Below are 16575 nucleotides of genomic sequence, written 5' to 3' on the forward strand. Positions count from 1 at the left end.
GGGCCAGCCTTCAGGCCCACAAGCCTTTTTCACATCAGCAGGGAGGTCGGAAGGCAGGGCGCTCAGCTGGCGGCCGGCGTTGCTTTGGGTTCTCTGTTTAGGTCATGGATTATCACATCTTCTTGGATATCTGTCACTGATAAGTAAAACCATGTGTAACCTACCCAGACATAAATATGTCTGACAATTTAAAAAAAAAAAAAAAAAAAAAAAAAAAGGTTACACCTTTATTTTACACACAGTAGGTTAAAAGTAGTTTGAAAAGTTAGATCTTCAGAAGGTTTGGCTCACTGCTGTTTACGGCTGCTTTGTAGCCGTCTTCCCACATACCTTCAGGGCTTGCATATATTACAAGCTTAAGCAAGATTTGGAAATGAACAGTAGGGAAAGTAACTTGTGCAACTTTGATTTTCTTAATTAGAATATAATTTCAAAATGCATACTGTGGTGTGTGCACAGTTTCATGTCCAGCACTGGAAATACAAACTGCATTTTCCAGTTGTGTCCTTTAACAGGAAGACACAATTAAGCCATTTTCTACCACGTGTCATTTTTTAAGAACTTTTTCTCAAATGAGAGACAGCATTTCAGTGAAATTGGTACATGTGGTTCTTTGGGGATTTCTGCAATAGGTAAATCGTCGTAAAAGCTGGCACTTGTTTCCTGAGTTTATATTGTTTCCTGATGTATTTTAGCTATTTTTTGGACCAAAGCTAGTGCCATCTTAGCTGGTGTCAGTCTTGCTCCAGTCTGCAGACTACAGCTCTTTGTAAAGATGGGTTTCCTGATGCCCTGGGTCTCTATGGCACTGGTGAGTCACCACCACCTTCCTTTCTTGGAGCACCCAAAAAGTTGTGTTTTGAGAAAAAGCCAATGATTATGATGATAAGTCTTATTTAAATTACCCTAAAGCTGCTAGTACTTGATTTTCTTATCTGCCTGCCTTAGTGCTGTATGTAGTCTTTGCCAACAGTTTTATTAAACAGTCTAGTTACAGGTGTAGATGAAATCACAGCTTTCTGATTTCAGAAGGTTGCTGCTTTGTTTGAAGAGTTGTGTGTGATGTGAATTAGCAGGAAACTGCTCATGGTCAGAATGAAACTTAAAAAGATACAGATACTGCTTAGGATCATCCCATGTCTTCCTAAACCACTCTCTTTAAGTGTTGTAGTTGCAACACCTGTGTGTAGCACAAGTGCTGTCGCCGCTATGGAGCCCAGCAAGGCTATGCATCCAGAGAGGAATCTCTTTACTTTGTAAAACTGGCTGAAGCTCAACTTGAGATTCAACACTGATTTTGAGTAACAGCTGTAGTGTTATTTTCTGAAAAGGATACAAGGTACCTTATACCAGTTATACCTAACTCCACCTGGCAATTTCAAATGGGGAGCTACCATTTGAACCACAAGTGCAAAAAATACCTTATAAGAATCACAAGATTTCAAGGTCGCACGATTATTTTTGTTTTAAAGAGCTGTATTTAGGAATCTCTTACCTCAGATGAGCTCATGTTTATATGACTAAGTCTCCCCTGGAAACCCATGAAACAAAAGAATTTTGAAGATAATCCATGTGGATCTCAGAACACAAAGGAAAACTGGCAGTTGAACAAAAAAAATAGTCTTAGAATTATTTACAGAGGTAGTATCTGAAAATGTCTGCTCAGTTTTAGTGTTCCATTGCTGCATGTCAGATCCTGCTTTATATACACGCATGCAGGAAAGATGTGTCATGGCTGTGCTGTGCCTCCCATCTATACCATTAGCACTCTTGAGATTTGAGGAGAGGAGATCCTCTGAGTTGTTTCAAGTAGTGATTTAGCTTGCAAGAATAATTTAAATCTTACTGTTTGTAAAACATATTGCTGGCAAAAATGTCGGCTTCTCAGCTCTACACAGTGTGGGGAGGGAGAAAGCAAGCAGGCATTTCCATCTTCCACTTCCAAATCCTCAAAACATCGAGTGTACGTGTCCTGAATCCCCTCCCTGAACGCCCCAGCACGGGGCATTTCTCGTTCCATATATACCTGTATATAAAAGACAGACTGTGGATCTCACAGTCGAAGTCAGACATCTGAGATTTTGTGTTTAGGGTTACAGGCAGCTCAAGCCAACACATGTTGTGGTATCTGCAAAGCACTTCTGCTACAGCAGGGCCTATCCAAAAGCTTGGTTAAGCTGGACCACACAGAGAAAATTAAAACTAGTGCCAGAAATGTCAGGTTTTGTATTAAAGAAAGAGTTTAGTAGCCTGAAGGAGAACAATGACTGCATAGACACTGAGCAGGGTAGGGAAGAGGCTGAGCGAGCCGCTGCTTCATTAGTCTACAATTTTTTTTGAGACAATCAGAGGTTGTAGATCATCTCCATTTTAAAATATTGGAAGAACTAAAGATGGAGTTACAGGTGCGGCCTAAGGATTTGTAGGTGATGCTTGAATTCAGGGGCTTGGGCAGGAGAAGGGCCAGTGTGGTACCCGCACTCATGAAGAGACGGGCGGCTAGGGGCAGTACTGCCTGCAGGCTGGCACCGACAGGGAAAGTTCTAGAACAAATTCTGAGGGGAAAAAACTGATGGACCAAGAGGTGACTTGGAAGCGCGGTGAGTTACACCAGGGTTTCATCAGAAGTACGTTCTGTTAAATATAGCGAATAATCTGCTAGATAAATTGTTCTCTTGATGAGAAAACTAATTGCCTTAACAGAGGCAATCTAGTGGATTTAATTAACTGAAGCCTTAACTCAAAACACGTTACTGAATTGGAAATGAGGGAGGTTCCTACGGGAATTCACAGGGGGTTGTGAGCAGGCCCGAGGGAGCGGGGTGGCCGTTCCCCCCTTCATGTTTGACATTAGGTACCCCGTTATCAGCGGAGGGGGGCGGGAGGGGTGGGGGTGGTGTCGCTCCGCTGCACCGGGGCTCCCAAACCTGGCCCCCCCGAATACACCCACCGGGGCCGCGGCCTTGGGGCGAACCCGGGCGCTGCCAGCGCAGGGACAGGCTGGGCCTACGAGGCGAACGAGGCCGGCTTAACGGAACGGTGCGAGATCTCCCAGAAAAACACTTTTCGTATAAGGCTTCCCCAGCCGGCGGGGACGCGGGGCAGGGCACACGGGGCCCTCAGACGGGTGAGGTGCCCGGGGCGCTGCCGCGGGCGGGCCTGGATCGGGTGTGGGCAGCACCGCGGGATGCCGGCCTGCGCCCACCGGACGGGGGCTGCGGAGCGCCCTGCAGCAGGCGGGCACGCCGCCCTGGGGCAGCGCCTGCGCCGGGCCGAGGGGGCTGTGCGAGGCCCGCCCGGTGCGGCGGGGCCCGGCCGCTGTGCCCGGGCCGAAGCGGGAGGGCGGGGACCACCCCCGCCGCGCTGCGGGGGGCCCGGCCCGCCAGGGGGCGCCGCCGCGCCGCACCCAGTCCCGCCGCCCGCCAGGCCGCTCAGCCGCGCTCCGAGACGCGCCCAGCCCCGCCGCCGAGCGCCGAGACGCGCCGCCGCCCGCCAGGCCGCTCAGCCGCGCTCCGAGCCGCGCCCAGCCCCGCCGCCGCCCAGCAGGCCGCTTAGCCGAGCGCCGAACCCGCCTCTCAGCCCCGCGCAGGCGGTGCCCGCCGCGGCCGCGATGCGGTGAGGGATGGCTTTGTCGCGGGGGCTGCGGTGCTGCCAGCGGGCCTTCGCCTGGCTGCCCGTCCTCATCATCGCCCTCGTCGTCCTCTGGTCCTACTACGCCTACGTCTGCGAGCTGTGCCTGGGTGAGCGCCCCGGCCGGGCGGCGGGTGGGGCCGGGGGAGCGGGGCCCGGGCCCTCAGCGCCGCCCGCCAGAGCCCGCGGCCCCGGGGCCTGGAACCCCGCGACCTCCGCGGCGGGCGCCTCCTGCCCTCGCCCCCCTCCTCCTCCTCCTCCTCCTCCTCCTCCTCCTCCTCCTCCTCCCCTGCACACTAGCGGCAGGGCCACCCCCCCACCCCGGCCGCCTTCCGCCCCCACACGCTGGGTGCCCGGCGGGCGCCGCGGGCTCCCTCAGGCGCTGCCCCGGTGCCGTGTCCCGGCCCAGCCGCCCTGCCCGGGGCGGGGGATGCGCCCCGCAGCGAAGGCCCTTTGCTGCCCCGCGGGAGCGTCCAGGGGTGGTTTCTCCTGTAAGCGGACACATAAAATCAGCGTGTGCCCCAGACACCCATTTCTTTATAGTCTGAAAAGAAGGCGGGAAAAAACAGGTTACGTTAAATCGCATTCATGAGTCAGGTAACTTGTTATAGTAGCGTGGAAAGCTCTAAAGTTTAGACAGAAAATTTTTGGTATTGGCTGGTAATTGTGTAGTTTAATGTAGCGATTGAACCGTACAGTAGTTGCGAACTTGTGTCTGTCATGTCCCGCTGTAGCCGGTGTGCACAGCCCCTGCGCCCCGCGGGGGGGGGGGGGGGGGAGCAGTGCCCACCCAGGGCAGGTGTGGGGGGGGCAGTGCCCACCCAGGGCGGGTATGTGGGGGGCAGGTGTGGTCCCCCCCCCCCGGGCAGGGCCGGCCGGGCACAGGCGGACGGGGTCTTCAGGATGGTGGTCTGAGGCGTTTCTGTGGAAAGCGCTGCCTCTTGGATCTGCACGGCACACTTAAATCACATTTTTTGTTAGGGGTGCCAGTGCAGTAAGATGTATTGCTTTTTCTCGATAGGGACTAAAATGAAACACAGCTTCTTTGATCTGTTTTAACTGGCAGCTAGGCAAAAACCCCAAATAATTAATAACATTTTATTCTGTCTCTGAGATCATGGGCTGCTGCTTTCTAGAATTCACACGGAACGGTATCTCCAATGTGCGTGTAACTGTCAGTTACACCGCATGACAAAAAATTGTTTTCGTGAAATGCTGTTAATCTTTTGAAATACGCTTTGTTTGCAGTGCTGTGCAAAGTCAGTAACATTTAACACTGATTAATTCCAAGTCTCCGTGCAGGTCTCAGAAGAGACTGCTGATTTCAGTGAGGGTTGGATGGGGCCTGTGTTGCTCTGCAAATGCTGGTTAAGCTGGCAGGAGCTTGCCTTACTGCCTAAAATCACAGCTTAAAATCACTCCTTTGCCCACACCCTTCTATTTTTTTGCCTTATTTTTTTCTCACATGCGTTTTATTTGTGTGTGGAGGCGTTTATCCGTACAGAAGTTGAAACGACTAGATTAATTATTTTAGGATTTGAATATGAAGTGTTGGCATATGCAGTTACTTGAAAACCAGCTCTCGGGACATTCTGTCTTGCCCAGATTTCTAATGTAGCAAGGCTTTATGTGTTGGCTTTGCTTTTTTTTTCTCATGTTTCCATTGTGTATTGCCATTTTGGCTGTTCCAACGTAAATAGTAGATGCTTTGTTTGGATTCTTGATTTTTATCTTTAGTTGTGCAGACTGCTGATGATTAAAAGTAGCGTGGGACTGATGTCCTAGAGCTATCTCATGATACTGGGTTTTAAATGTTCAGTGACTGGTATGGCCAACAAGTCATACTCCAGAGGAGGCCTTGGTTTCACGTCTGGTTGGTGGTTGCTGCTGCAGTGGGAGCAATGGCCCAGTGTTATTCGATAAAACCTTTTATATAATCTTTCTTTAGGAGTGTGCTCTTTTCTCAAGTAAAATCCTTAGAAGGGCTATGCTGCAAGTCCAGCGTACTTCAGGAGGAAACCAAGGAGTATTTGTGAAAAGCTGATGTACTTTTCATAGTTTGATTCACAGCAAACCAAAGGGAAACCTAAAGGTTTCCTAACAGTCTTGTTCGTCTGAAATTGAGTGTGTAGAGACACAGCAAATACTTGGTCTCTTTTTTCATCTACGTTGTTGTGTGTCACAGAGCTTGCAGATCAAATTTTTTTGTTAGCGTGGTTTTTTAAGAAATGCTACTTTCATTAGTAAAAGCAGAACCTCTCGGTTTCTACTCTGATTGTCGTTTTCCAAGTTTGTTATTCAAGTAAGATGATAAAATGAATCCTGGAAGAGCAGAGTCTCTTTTCAGGCGCTGGCTGTAGGCTAGAAGTAAAAGGCTCCAATCCTTCAATTGCTGCTTCTTCTGTACAGCCTTAACAGAGTCACTTAAGGGGTGACCACTGGTACGTGTAATCTCTCAAATCTTTTGAGAGTCTTCCAACAATATGATCGTACTGTTGTAAGGTTACTGTGCCTCTGGGAGATGATCTGTGGCCACTAGTTTCCTTTCATTCCTCTGTTCTTCCAAGGAGCAACACGTTTCAGTTGCAACCATTAGGTTGAAGACTATGAACTCGATATAAGGGGCTCCCACCCCATGAACACCTTTGTCCTCCAAGCAGTGTTCTGCCAAGATATCACAGAACTGCTCTGTTTTCAGTTAACAAAAGATGTCTTTATCATTTTCTGTTAAACTTGGATGACGGCTTTTAAAATAATGAATGTATTTTAAAATAATCTGTAGAAGATGGTGTTAAGCAATGTACCTTTTGCAGGTTCTTCTAAGTGGTTCTGTTAGTAGGGACTGCTCCTATGGTAAAGTAAGGAGGGGTTGTAAAAGCTCTGCTAGTAGAAAGTGTAAAAATAATTGAGTCATTGCAGTGTATTCCATCTTGCTGACTAGGCCAAAGCTGAGACAATTTGTAATTTTTTATTTATGCTGATGCAGAAATGCATAGGGCATTGCTTACTGTGGAGGATCAAGACCACCTAGAGACTAGTGCAAAGCAGGCTACAAGTACGTGCTTCTAAGTACGTGCATAGAGATGCTGTTTGCACAGTTGCTAGAGGAGCCCTGGTGATCTTGTCACGTCACTGTCACCAGTGGATTTTGGGCATATTTCGAATGTACAAATATGCAAAATATATTTTATAACAAGGGAAAATACAGCACAAGTAGCAGTTACTGAACATCTTGTTGTGGGTGTCATTTGCGTGAGTAAGCTGGGAATTGTTATGGATGCTTTAGATTTGATGTTAAATTGTAGGCTCTCTTTTTGTCTGTTGAATTTGAACTTTTTTCCCTAAAATGACTGTATTTCAAATAGAAATATTATTTGTCACAAACTTTTTGGGGAGCCCTATTTGCTCTGTAGACATTTATTTTTTTTCTTTTTCAGTGACTCTGAGTAACCCTGTGGAAAAAGGTATGTGCATTCAATTTACCATTTGATATTCAGTCCTTGTGTAAAAAGATTTGCAAATGTTCTAGTTGAAATATCAAAAATGCTTTCCATCAGTTTTTTTAACCTTGCATACTCTTTCAGTGTTTTCTTCCTCTAATTTCCCATTCAGGAGGTATACAGCATGTGTTGTTATACGTGCTGTAACTTTTGGATGTATTGGGAAATGCCCGTTTAGTCACAGTGTAAGTAGAAGAACATGAAAAGGCTTTGATCCCTTTTACACTTTCAGAAAAAACGACATACCACCCACGCACCTTTTCTCCCTTTCTGTTCTTCGTTTTCAGAGCTGATTGTACAAGCTAAACACAAAAGAGTAGGTCTGTTCTGTGGCTCACCTATTTTTTTTCCCCACTGTTTTATTTGATCTCTCAGTGGAAGCTATTTTAAATGTTTTTTTATGGGGAGGCTTTTGCAAAAGACTTTTTGCTCAGTTCTGCTGTTGACTGCTAACCATATATTGAGTTGCAACACAGTAACTTTCAGTTACTACCACAGATGAGGTAGAGCAAAAGTTTTTGTCTCGTTATTATTTGGCTTGAACACTTCCTGGATCCGTTGGGTAGTACAGGCTGATGGGCATTGTTCTGAGCTCCCGGGCACAGTACTTTGAGGCCGCTGAACGAGTGGGGCAGAGCAGCAGGATCACTGGATGAAGCTGATGCATTGCTGGAGGCCACAGACATGTTCTAAGAATAAGGAGTTAGTGGCCATTTTAGTATTCCTCTTCGTCTTTCCTGGAGGTGCTTTGGAGGCAGGCTAATATGGGTGGCCTCTTACCTCCATTTCTTCTTCCAGGGTTATGAAGGATAGAAGTAGGTGTAGTGGTTTTCAGCTGGCAAGTTGTTTCCGGAAGAAAAATGCCAGCTGATACTTTAAAGATCCTCCAGGTTGCTACATCAAGTAAATTGTTTCCTCCAAAGACCTGTCCTAGTGTTTGAAACTTTACAGAGAAACTACAGAAAGCATGATGTTAATGATTACTCAGCAGAAGAAAGTTACTAGTTGCCTAATCTGTTAGTGTATCTCCAGGTCAGCTTCCTCTAACATGCTGCTGTATTGCTTTATCCGTAACATTGAACCTGTTGCAAGATTTATCTCCTTACTTACTAATTTAAAAATGACTGAGCTCCATCTGCATGTAGTATAAGGATAACGTGTCAAACAAACGTAAGATCATAATAATGAATTATCATTGATTCATGGATCATTCGCACAATCCATCACGTTCTTGTGAGGTGTGTCAGATCATTTGTCATCTCATTAGAAACTCTCAAAGCTGTGTTTGGCCTTTTTACCAATTACATTTTCACACAGTCAGCCTTGTCTAAGAAGTTAGGAATTGTTTGGGCTTTAGACTTCTCTTTCCACTAGCAGTAGTTACTTTAATCTTAGTTTCATTTAAGCTTTGAATTCTAGAAAGGGGGGAAATGAGGTGGTTCTTATGATTAAATGGTGTGTTTAAATAAAACTCTTTTGTAACCGTTTGATAATGTCTTAAGTCAGTCAAGTATTAAAGAAATAACAATCGAATAGTTTGTGTAGCTGAAGGATAGCTGTCCTTTGGCTCTCTGAACCACAGTATGCCTGCTTATGCCCAAAGGCTTGGAAATAAAGTTTGCATATTGAAATAAGATTACTTTGATGCATGCTGGATTTCATGTGATAATGTTGTGTCTAGTGGATTACAATTCTTTCTCAGTAATCACAAGGCCGGTTTTGTTCAGTTTGAGGGATGTTTTCCTGATTTGTTTTACTGTATCAACTGTGGCAAATCTAAAAGATGTTTAATAAGAGATTTGATTTTTTTCTGGTGATATAAAGCTATGCTAGAGCATATTCTCTCTCTCAAATCTCAATGCAAGTGGTGAAGAATGCGTTGCACAAGTGGATGGTACACTGATAATATGGTATTGAGATTTTAAGTGCATTTACTAGCAACTGAACCCAAAATGTGGTGATGCTGGAGTATTGCAGTATTGACTTTATGCTGCTCAGCACCAGCCAGTTCTGCTTTACCTGTGCCTAGGAATCCTGTCATTCCCAGTGACAGAGGGTTGTCACCCGTCCTGTGGGTGAACTCTTACAGCTGTGTCCTTCTTCACCCACCAAATTGGATCGTGTAAGAAGGGGAGGCTTGTGAGATAGGTAACCCCTAACTGCAGCAACAGATCTCTGAAATTTTACTGGCCTGTTAACCAGAAGGTTTAACTGAATTGCAGTACCGGTTGGCACTGTAAATCTTCCTTTTTCCCTTTTTTTCTTTTTTCTTTTGTCATTGTTGTGCAAGATTGGAATTATGCCCGTCATGGATGAAACTTTTGCTTAAGAAGTCATTGTTCTGCTTCTGTTTTTTGTTTTGTTTTGTTTTTTAGTGGCCTATCTTATAATATTCCATATTCTCTTTGTGCTCTTTGTGTGGACATATTGGAAGTCTATTTTCACTCTCCCGGTGCAGCCAGGCAAAAAGGTAAGAGTCCAAGCGCTTTTCATTCATTGCAGAATGCAAACAGGAATACTAAAGAGAACTCAAAAAACCTTCAGTCTAGTTGATCTGGGCAAATGGTTGGATTTCTTAAAGAGGTGGAAACTGACCTAGAGTTGTCCATAAAACCTGAGTAATTTACCATTCTGACAATCCTTTAACTCCCCAAAGAGCATGATTTAAATCAGAGATGGTGTTAGCTTTTAAAGGTGCCTTTTCAGGTGTTCCAGGAGCCAATAGGACTTGTCATGTTGAGCATAATAGGACTGATGACTATTAACTTACAGATTTATAGTGTCGTTGATCTCTAAGCACTTAACAAGTTGCAGGCCAAATCCTGAGGACCTTCCTTAACCTCGCCTTCCTGGAGTCTGCTGAGTAAGGACCTTCAGATTTGTTTTTCACTTCCCATGGAAGAGGTTGGAGGTGGAAATGGGTGCATCTGAGATGATGGTGGGGTTTCTTGGTCCCTTGAGCCAGATTGTTGTGGTGCATATGTGAATGTTCAGTGTCCCACCAAAGCCCGGCACTGCCTGCTCTGCTGGGAGCCCTTTGCCAGCTGCAGTAAGCCTCTTTGTGGTGGGGAAGTCTGCTTTGTTTGTCAGACTCTCTCTGGTGTCAGTGAGGGGTAGAAGAATAATTTTCCTTTTAAATGTGGTGAGATTCTGATGTCGCCTGCCTGCGGCAGTGCGGGCTGTGGCTATGTGCATACCATATGGCTTTTAATTTGGTCCTAGATACACACATAGCTCCAGTCCTTGTACTGCCCTGCTCAGCAGCATCATGAAAGATAAATACAGCAATATACTGTGGTGAAGAGAAACAGGGGTTCACTGTGACAGCGGTAGATTGTTTCATGAATAATACTGGAGTTAAGGGTTTGGTATTGTTTTTTTAACATAGGTGACATTTTAGGACAGGAGTGTGACTTAGTGGTTTGAGCACAGGACAGTCAGAGGCAGATACTTGTTTCAATTCTTTTTCTGCCAAATACTTACTTTCTTGTGTTGCTCAGATTTTATTTTTTTTTTTCATTTGGTTTTACCTCTCTATGCAATACTAATAGAACACTATATTTGGAGCAATAGAATGAAGTTGATGTTTGTCTGGCACTCCAAATATACATGTCCATAATAGGATCCTAATTACAAGACTGTAACTTTAAAAATAATAACTAATCCCAGTTTTAGAAATATAAAACTGTGGCTGGGACAGGTTCTTACACACGAGGGAATTGCTTGAAGTGCCCTTATCATGGTTAGTAGTGTTATTCGTGAAAAATAGTAATCTAAGGCAGCACTAGTAGCAATTATAGTACGTTGATTTGTGATCCTTAATTTCACTTTTGTGTTTCTTACTGATGTATTGCATTGTATTCTGGCTGTTCAGCACTTGCTACCTCTCTTTGTCTTCTTAACAAACATGTTTTCACATTAGATAAATCTCATGAGAAGGAGTGGGAGGTAATAACGTTTCCAAACTGGTCTGTGTTTGAAATATAGACTCTGCTGCCCATGGGTAACTGCTCCTCTCTGCTTCTAGTACCATATGTCCTATGCTGACCAAGAACGCTACGAAAATGAAGAAAGGCCAGAGGTACAGAGGCAAATTCTCGCCGAAATCGCCAGGAAGTTGCCGGTGTACACAAGAACAGGGAATGGAGGTCAGCTAAGCAGAGAGCTTTGTTCCTCTAAAGCTAACCAAGCACGCTAAAGTAGCATATGCTGGCAATCCAGACGATACTGCCGATCAACAGGGCGTTCCTAACGCCACTGCGTGCACGGAGTAACTCTTGTACAAGTAATGCCAATGCCTTTTCTCTCGGGTTTTATGCTTGGGAAAACAAAAAACCTTGAACACTTCTGCTCATCTCCAGTGGAGTGCCAGGTGCTGCCTTTGAGAAGCAATATCTGCAGTTCAAAAGCCTACTTATGTTGTCTGCTTTTTTATTTTATATTTTATCTTAATTGCAAATAAATTGCACATAATATAAAATTATATATATTATATTATATGCAAATGACTATTGTCTAATAGTAATAGAATGACAAAATCCGTAGTTGTTTCTACTTAGAATGGATCTAGCTTAGAGATGCAGGGCATAATTCTGTGAAAAGATTTCTGGACCTTGTTTGGTGATTAAATGCGTACGGTGCCTCTTTCAAAGCTTGAAAGAAATCGGTGTTAATACTGGAGGCTCTGCCCTGTTCATGTCTGTCAGACAAGCCAGAGCATTCTGAAGGAGAGACCTGCTGTCCAGGCAATTACCAACATGGAATGCTTGTAAAGTCTGAGTAAATGTGGAGGCCAGAGGGAAGTGTACACTTGTGGTTTATCGCTTTTAAGCTGGTTGTGTGCTTTGCAGTGAGGATTGTTCCCCGCACCTGCGAGTCTCCAGAAGAATTATGAGCCTTGCTTATCTGATTGTGACCTGGCAGCAAAAATCAGCTGCAAATGCACTCCTCTTTTGAAGTGATAGAGGAAAGAGCGTGAATAGTTGGGAAGTGAGTGGAATCTTAACTAACGTGTGAAAAAAGAACACCTTTCAATTTTTGGTATTAATGTGTCTTTCATTTCAGGTATTCGATTCTGTGATAGATGCCTGCTAATAAAACCCGATCGCTGTCACCATTGTTCCGTCTGTGCCATGTAAGTTACTGGACAGTTCTTCACTGAAGTGAGTAGAGTCACCATGAAGTGATGTGAAGGGGCTGGCCCTTCCCGTGTCTTTTTACACAGGAAGGTACCCAAGTACCTCTGCTCCTGCTGCAGGCACCGGCGCGTGCTCCCATGGGGCAGCACCAGCAGTCACATTTCTGCTCTTTGGGGCCCTGAAGCGTTTCCAGTTCCCACACTTGGAAGTGTATCAGTTCCTAGAAAGCATGCCACCTAGTGAAAATTAACTGGTTAACCTAGGCAGGGTAAAATAAATGATGATTTTGACTTCTTTGGGTTTTTTTCCCCCCTTAATATTCCAGGCCTTTACCTGTGGTATTTTCCAAAAGTTTTAAGCCTTCTAGGGCAGAAAACATTTCTATGTCTCTTTATCTTGCAGAGTACCAAGGACATTGGTTGATCTTGAGCAGTAATAAATGTTCTGTCTTAAATTGATACTTACCTTAAGAAATTAAAAGAGACAGTATCATCTTGAGCTTGTGTCATGTGGAGAGCTCACAAAAAACAGAGGCTTTTGATGTTGATCTGCAGTTGGCAGTCAAGTACCAAATAAAAATCTTCAGTTTTCCTTTTTTGTCCTTTTGCAGATGCGTGCTAAAAATGGATCATCACTGTCCGTGGTACGTCCTAGATACTGGTTTGTAGTTTTCTGAAAAGAAAGGCCGTTAAAATACATTTCCTTCACAGAATAGTGTCTGTATGCCTCTTTCATTTTAGACCATGCATCTCCTTATGTTGGGAAATACATAAAACAATTACACTTTGAAATTGCCTGAAATGTTTTACATTTTGAAAGACAAATCATTTGTGTTTGTTCCATAAACTATGTGTAAAAAGCTGTTATATAAACATAATCTGTAACCCAACTGCTAATTCACTCTTCGACTATTACTCAAATTTTAAAGGGACTTCAGCTTAGCCTTTAATTTTGGGTATATAATATTTCAGCATGTAGTTGGTGGATGCTTTCCGTGGTAATATTTGCACGTAGATTGTTTCTGAAATGATGCCTGCCACCTGTGCATGGTAGAGACACTTAGTTTAGAATCGGTGCATGGATGAATTAAGCTTTACACTTTTTGAGAAATGCTGCCACTAAGTTTCTTAAACTCCTCCTTTTTTTAAAAAAGGAAGATTTCAGAAATCAGAAGCAGCACAACATTTCCCCACCTGAACCTCCCTAGTAAACCTAAACTATTAGAGGATTTTTCAAACCTGAGTTCTGAGACAAACGCCTGCTATTTTCTCCAGCACTCCCTTGTTCATTTTTAGAATTTTTCTGTGCATGGAGAATTATAATCCAATTTGGGTTTATTTGGTTTGTATGTAAGCAAACAAGTAGTGGCGAATCTGGCTCCTGAGTTTTGCAAATGAATTAAGTAACACAGAAATCCCAGATCTGATTACCTTTGCAAACAAGAAACAGCCATGAGTCGTTAGAGCCTGTCTCCGTGACAAATTTACCAGTGGTACCAACTTCAAAACAGATTCCCAGACTATGAACTGTCCTTTTACCCGGCATAGCAAGGAGTCTGCCAGAGAAAAGCAGAGGCTGTAGTTATATTGCACTGGGGCCACTACGGGGAGCTCTTGATTGATGAAACTGTCTTGTGTAATCAAGGGGCTGAATAAAACCAAAGATTGTAGTACTCATTGTGTTGCAACCGTGTGCTTTACACATCCTGATTTCAACTTTGCTTTTGTTCTCTAGGGTGAATAACTGCATTGGATTTTCTAACTACAAATTCTTTCTACTGTTCTTAGCCTATTCTTTGTTGTATTGCTTGTATATTGCTGCAACAGTCTTCAAGTATTTCATTAAGTATTGGACAGTAAGTTGTGAAATCTGGTTACTTCTGCATATCCTGTGAGTCTCGTGGGGTTTAGTCACTCTTGTTACTTTTTTGCTTTTGGTCAGTGGAGGGTCTGCATTTCTTCTGTAAGGTATTTTCCTGTGCCCTGTTTTGAGTATAACTCCGATTATATGTCTGAAATGCACAAAGAGAGAAGCAAACCGACTTCAGGAATTTCAAATTGCAGAGTTAGCTTCTGGCAAAGAAGTTATATCCTTTTCCTGTTCTTGTGTTTGCATGTATGTATCTCAGAATCTCCGGTATCAAAGTATAACATCCTGGCACTGTCTGTACGTATTTACTGAACATGAAAAAAAGTATCTTTTAGTCCACATATGACTCCTTTCTCAATTTAAAAGCAGACTGAAATAAAGGATGCCTCTTACTCCGTTATCGGTTACCACTCATATGCAAGCAATGCCAACTGACAGTCCCAGTAAGAGGCTGGCCTTTTGTCACTAATTTGTTTATGTCCCCTCTGCTGCTTGACTCTGACTGTGTTTAAGTAACTTAACTTTGCTGTGCATTAATTTATTAAAGATCTGTCGGTTTAATGGCTAATCACTAAAATGCCTCCCGAGATGCTCGTGGGGCACGCGTGGGAATTGTCGCTTGTGCTAAGAAAGGTGCAGAGACTTGAGCTCTGTGGCTGCTTATATGGGATGAGCAAAGGCCGAGATGTGGTATTTTACTCTGAGGCCCCCACAGCCTCTCTGTAGATGTACGCGTACGAGGACCTCTGGCACTTGACTCTTCTACTGTAGCAAGGAGCAAGGGCTGCTTCTGCTTGTAAGGTCCCGCTTGGCTTTTAGACTTTCCCAAACCTCCTGGCTCAGTTCTAACGCTACCTGGTTGCTGTAGCTATGCAGGCTGGGTTTTCTGGGCGTGACTTATACTGCAGGAGGTGCAGGGTTTAATGTATGCACAGGAAACTCGGCAGAACGTAAACACGGCTTCAAGAGCGCGTCTGCTTATTTCCCCGTGGGCATGTTTCTTGTGGGAAGCTGGGACTGTACTGGCTCTGTTACGCACAGAAAGCTAGTAGTGAGACCCCCCTCTTTCTGCTGGGGTTCCTGGAGGGGAAATGTACCCGATCATTTCTTTGTCTCTTCTTGCACTTTCTAGTGAGCTGTGACTCTTGTGTATACCAGTTTGAGAACTCCAGATAGGATTTTTAGAGGATATCTTTCTTCTCTCTAGGAACAAAGAATTTCCAGCTTTTATTTGCTCCTGTCACTTGTTCTGTGGTGCTTTTCCTTCCAGGGTGAGCTGACTAACGGACGTTCCAAATTTCACGTCCTTTTCCTTCTCTTTGTGGCGGTCATGTTCTTCGTAAGCCTTATGTTTCTGTTTGGCTACCATTGTTGGCTCGTTAGCAGAAACCGTTCTACTTTAGGTAAGGCCCTTATATGTAGTCTTTAAGTGAGTGCCACACACTAAAAGTGCCATAGCAAGAAAATAAATAAATAAATCAGGCATTTGTGTTCTACATCTGTGCTTTCCCACTGCCTCATGAGGGGAGGAAGATTTAAGATTTTGGCACAGTGCTGCAGATATTTGTCACTTCAAATAAGCTACGTTTATTAGCTGGTGTGACAAAAGCTTTGTTAGGGAAACAAGAGCCTTGAAGTGTAAAAGTCCAATTATAAAAATGTTATGCATATGTATAGCTACATTTGCTGTGAAATGAGTGCAGCTTTTCAGGAATAATGGTTCTTTATGCTCATATGCTGGAGTGCATCCTAAACCAGCTTAGTAAGCTTGGGAAAACAGTGCCCATCTTCATTGACAAGGCAAAGAAGTTACGACTGTGAAACCAGTGAAATGAAAATCTGAAACTGCCTGATCTTGTCAAGTGATTTTTTTGTTTTTCCTCAGATACATGTTGTTCAGTTTTTAAAGCTTTTTGAATAAAGTTTTCTAACAGAAGACATACTGTCATGAGTTTGAGCAAATATTCAGATTTTATACAGTTATTAACTTTAAAACCTATTCCCTGGGGTGCTGAAGCTGATCTATCCTGAACATCAGATCTCTGTAGCAGCTTAGAAGGTAGATAAAATTGTTTCTAGTGCACTCTAGGTTCTCCTCCCCTCTCTTTTTCATTTTATGTCTCACCATAACAGAGGGTGTATTTGCATATGTTTGCTTCTAATTCCTGTTTATTATATCATTAATTGGATGAGGCAATTGAAATCTCCAATGCCACTTCTGAAATACGCATTGAAGACCAACCTACTTAATTCTGCAGATTTTTTACTTAGAAATTTCTACCTGTTGAATTTCAACAAGTCTCATACAAAGGTCTTTTGATGCTACTCTCTAGATTAAACAGTTTGTACTTCAGCTTGACTGTTTTGTATGGTTCAGTTGCAAAACCAAATTCCTACCTTCGGTTTAAGTCTTTACAGGCTTGCAAAATAAAAAAGCT

At 43.8% G+C, this 16575-nt stretch overlaps 1 protein-coding gene across 1 annotated transcript in view; it reads left to right on the top strand.

Annotated features, from left to right (window-relative positions):
* Positions 1 to 3513: 3513 nt before the first annotated feature.
* The window catches only part of ZDHHC15 (zinc finger DHHC-type palmitoyltransferase 15), a 28413-nt gene continuing 15351 nt past the window's right edge, over positions 3514 to 16575 (top strand). The window contains exons 1-8 of the mRNA XM_056360136.1: positions 3514 to 3740; positions 7068 to 7094; positions 9506 to 9600; positions 11158 to 11278; positions 12195 to 12264; positions 12879 to 12911; positions 14003 to 14123; positions 15408 to 15540. Coding sequence (XP_056216111.1) covers positions 3623 to 3740; positions 7068 to 7094; positions 9506 to 9600; positions 11158 to 11278; positions 12195 to 12264; positions 12879 to 12911; positions 14003 to 14123; positions 15408 to 15540 — 718 coding nt within the window. The 5' untranslated portion in view covers positions 3514 to 3622. The remainder of the gene's footprint in view (positions 3741 to 7067; positions 7095 to 9505; positions 9601 to 11157; positions 11279 to 12194; positions 12265 to 12878; positions 12912 to 14002; positions 14124 to 15407; positions 15541 to 16575) is intronic.

This window comes from Falco biarmicus, chromosome 14, assembly GCF_023638135.1.
Source record: "Falco biarmicus isolate bFalBia1 chromosome 14, bFalBia1.pri, whole genome shotgun sequence".
In the NCBI taxonomy this organism is placed as follows: Eukaryota; Metazoa; Chordata; class Aves; order Falconiformes; family Falconidae; genus Falco; species Falco biarmicus.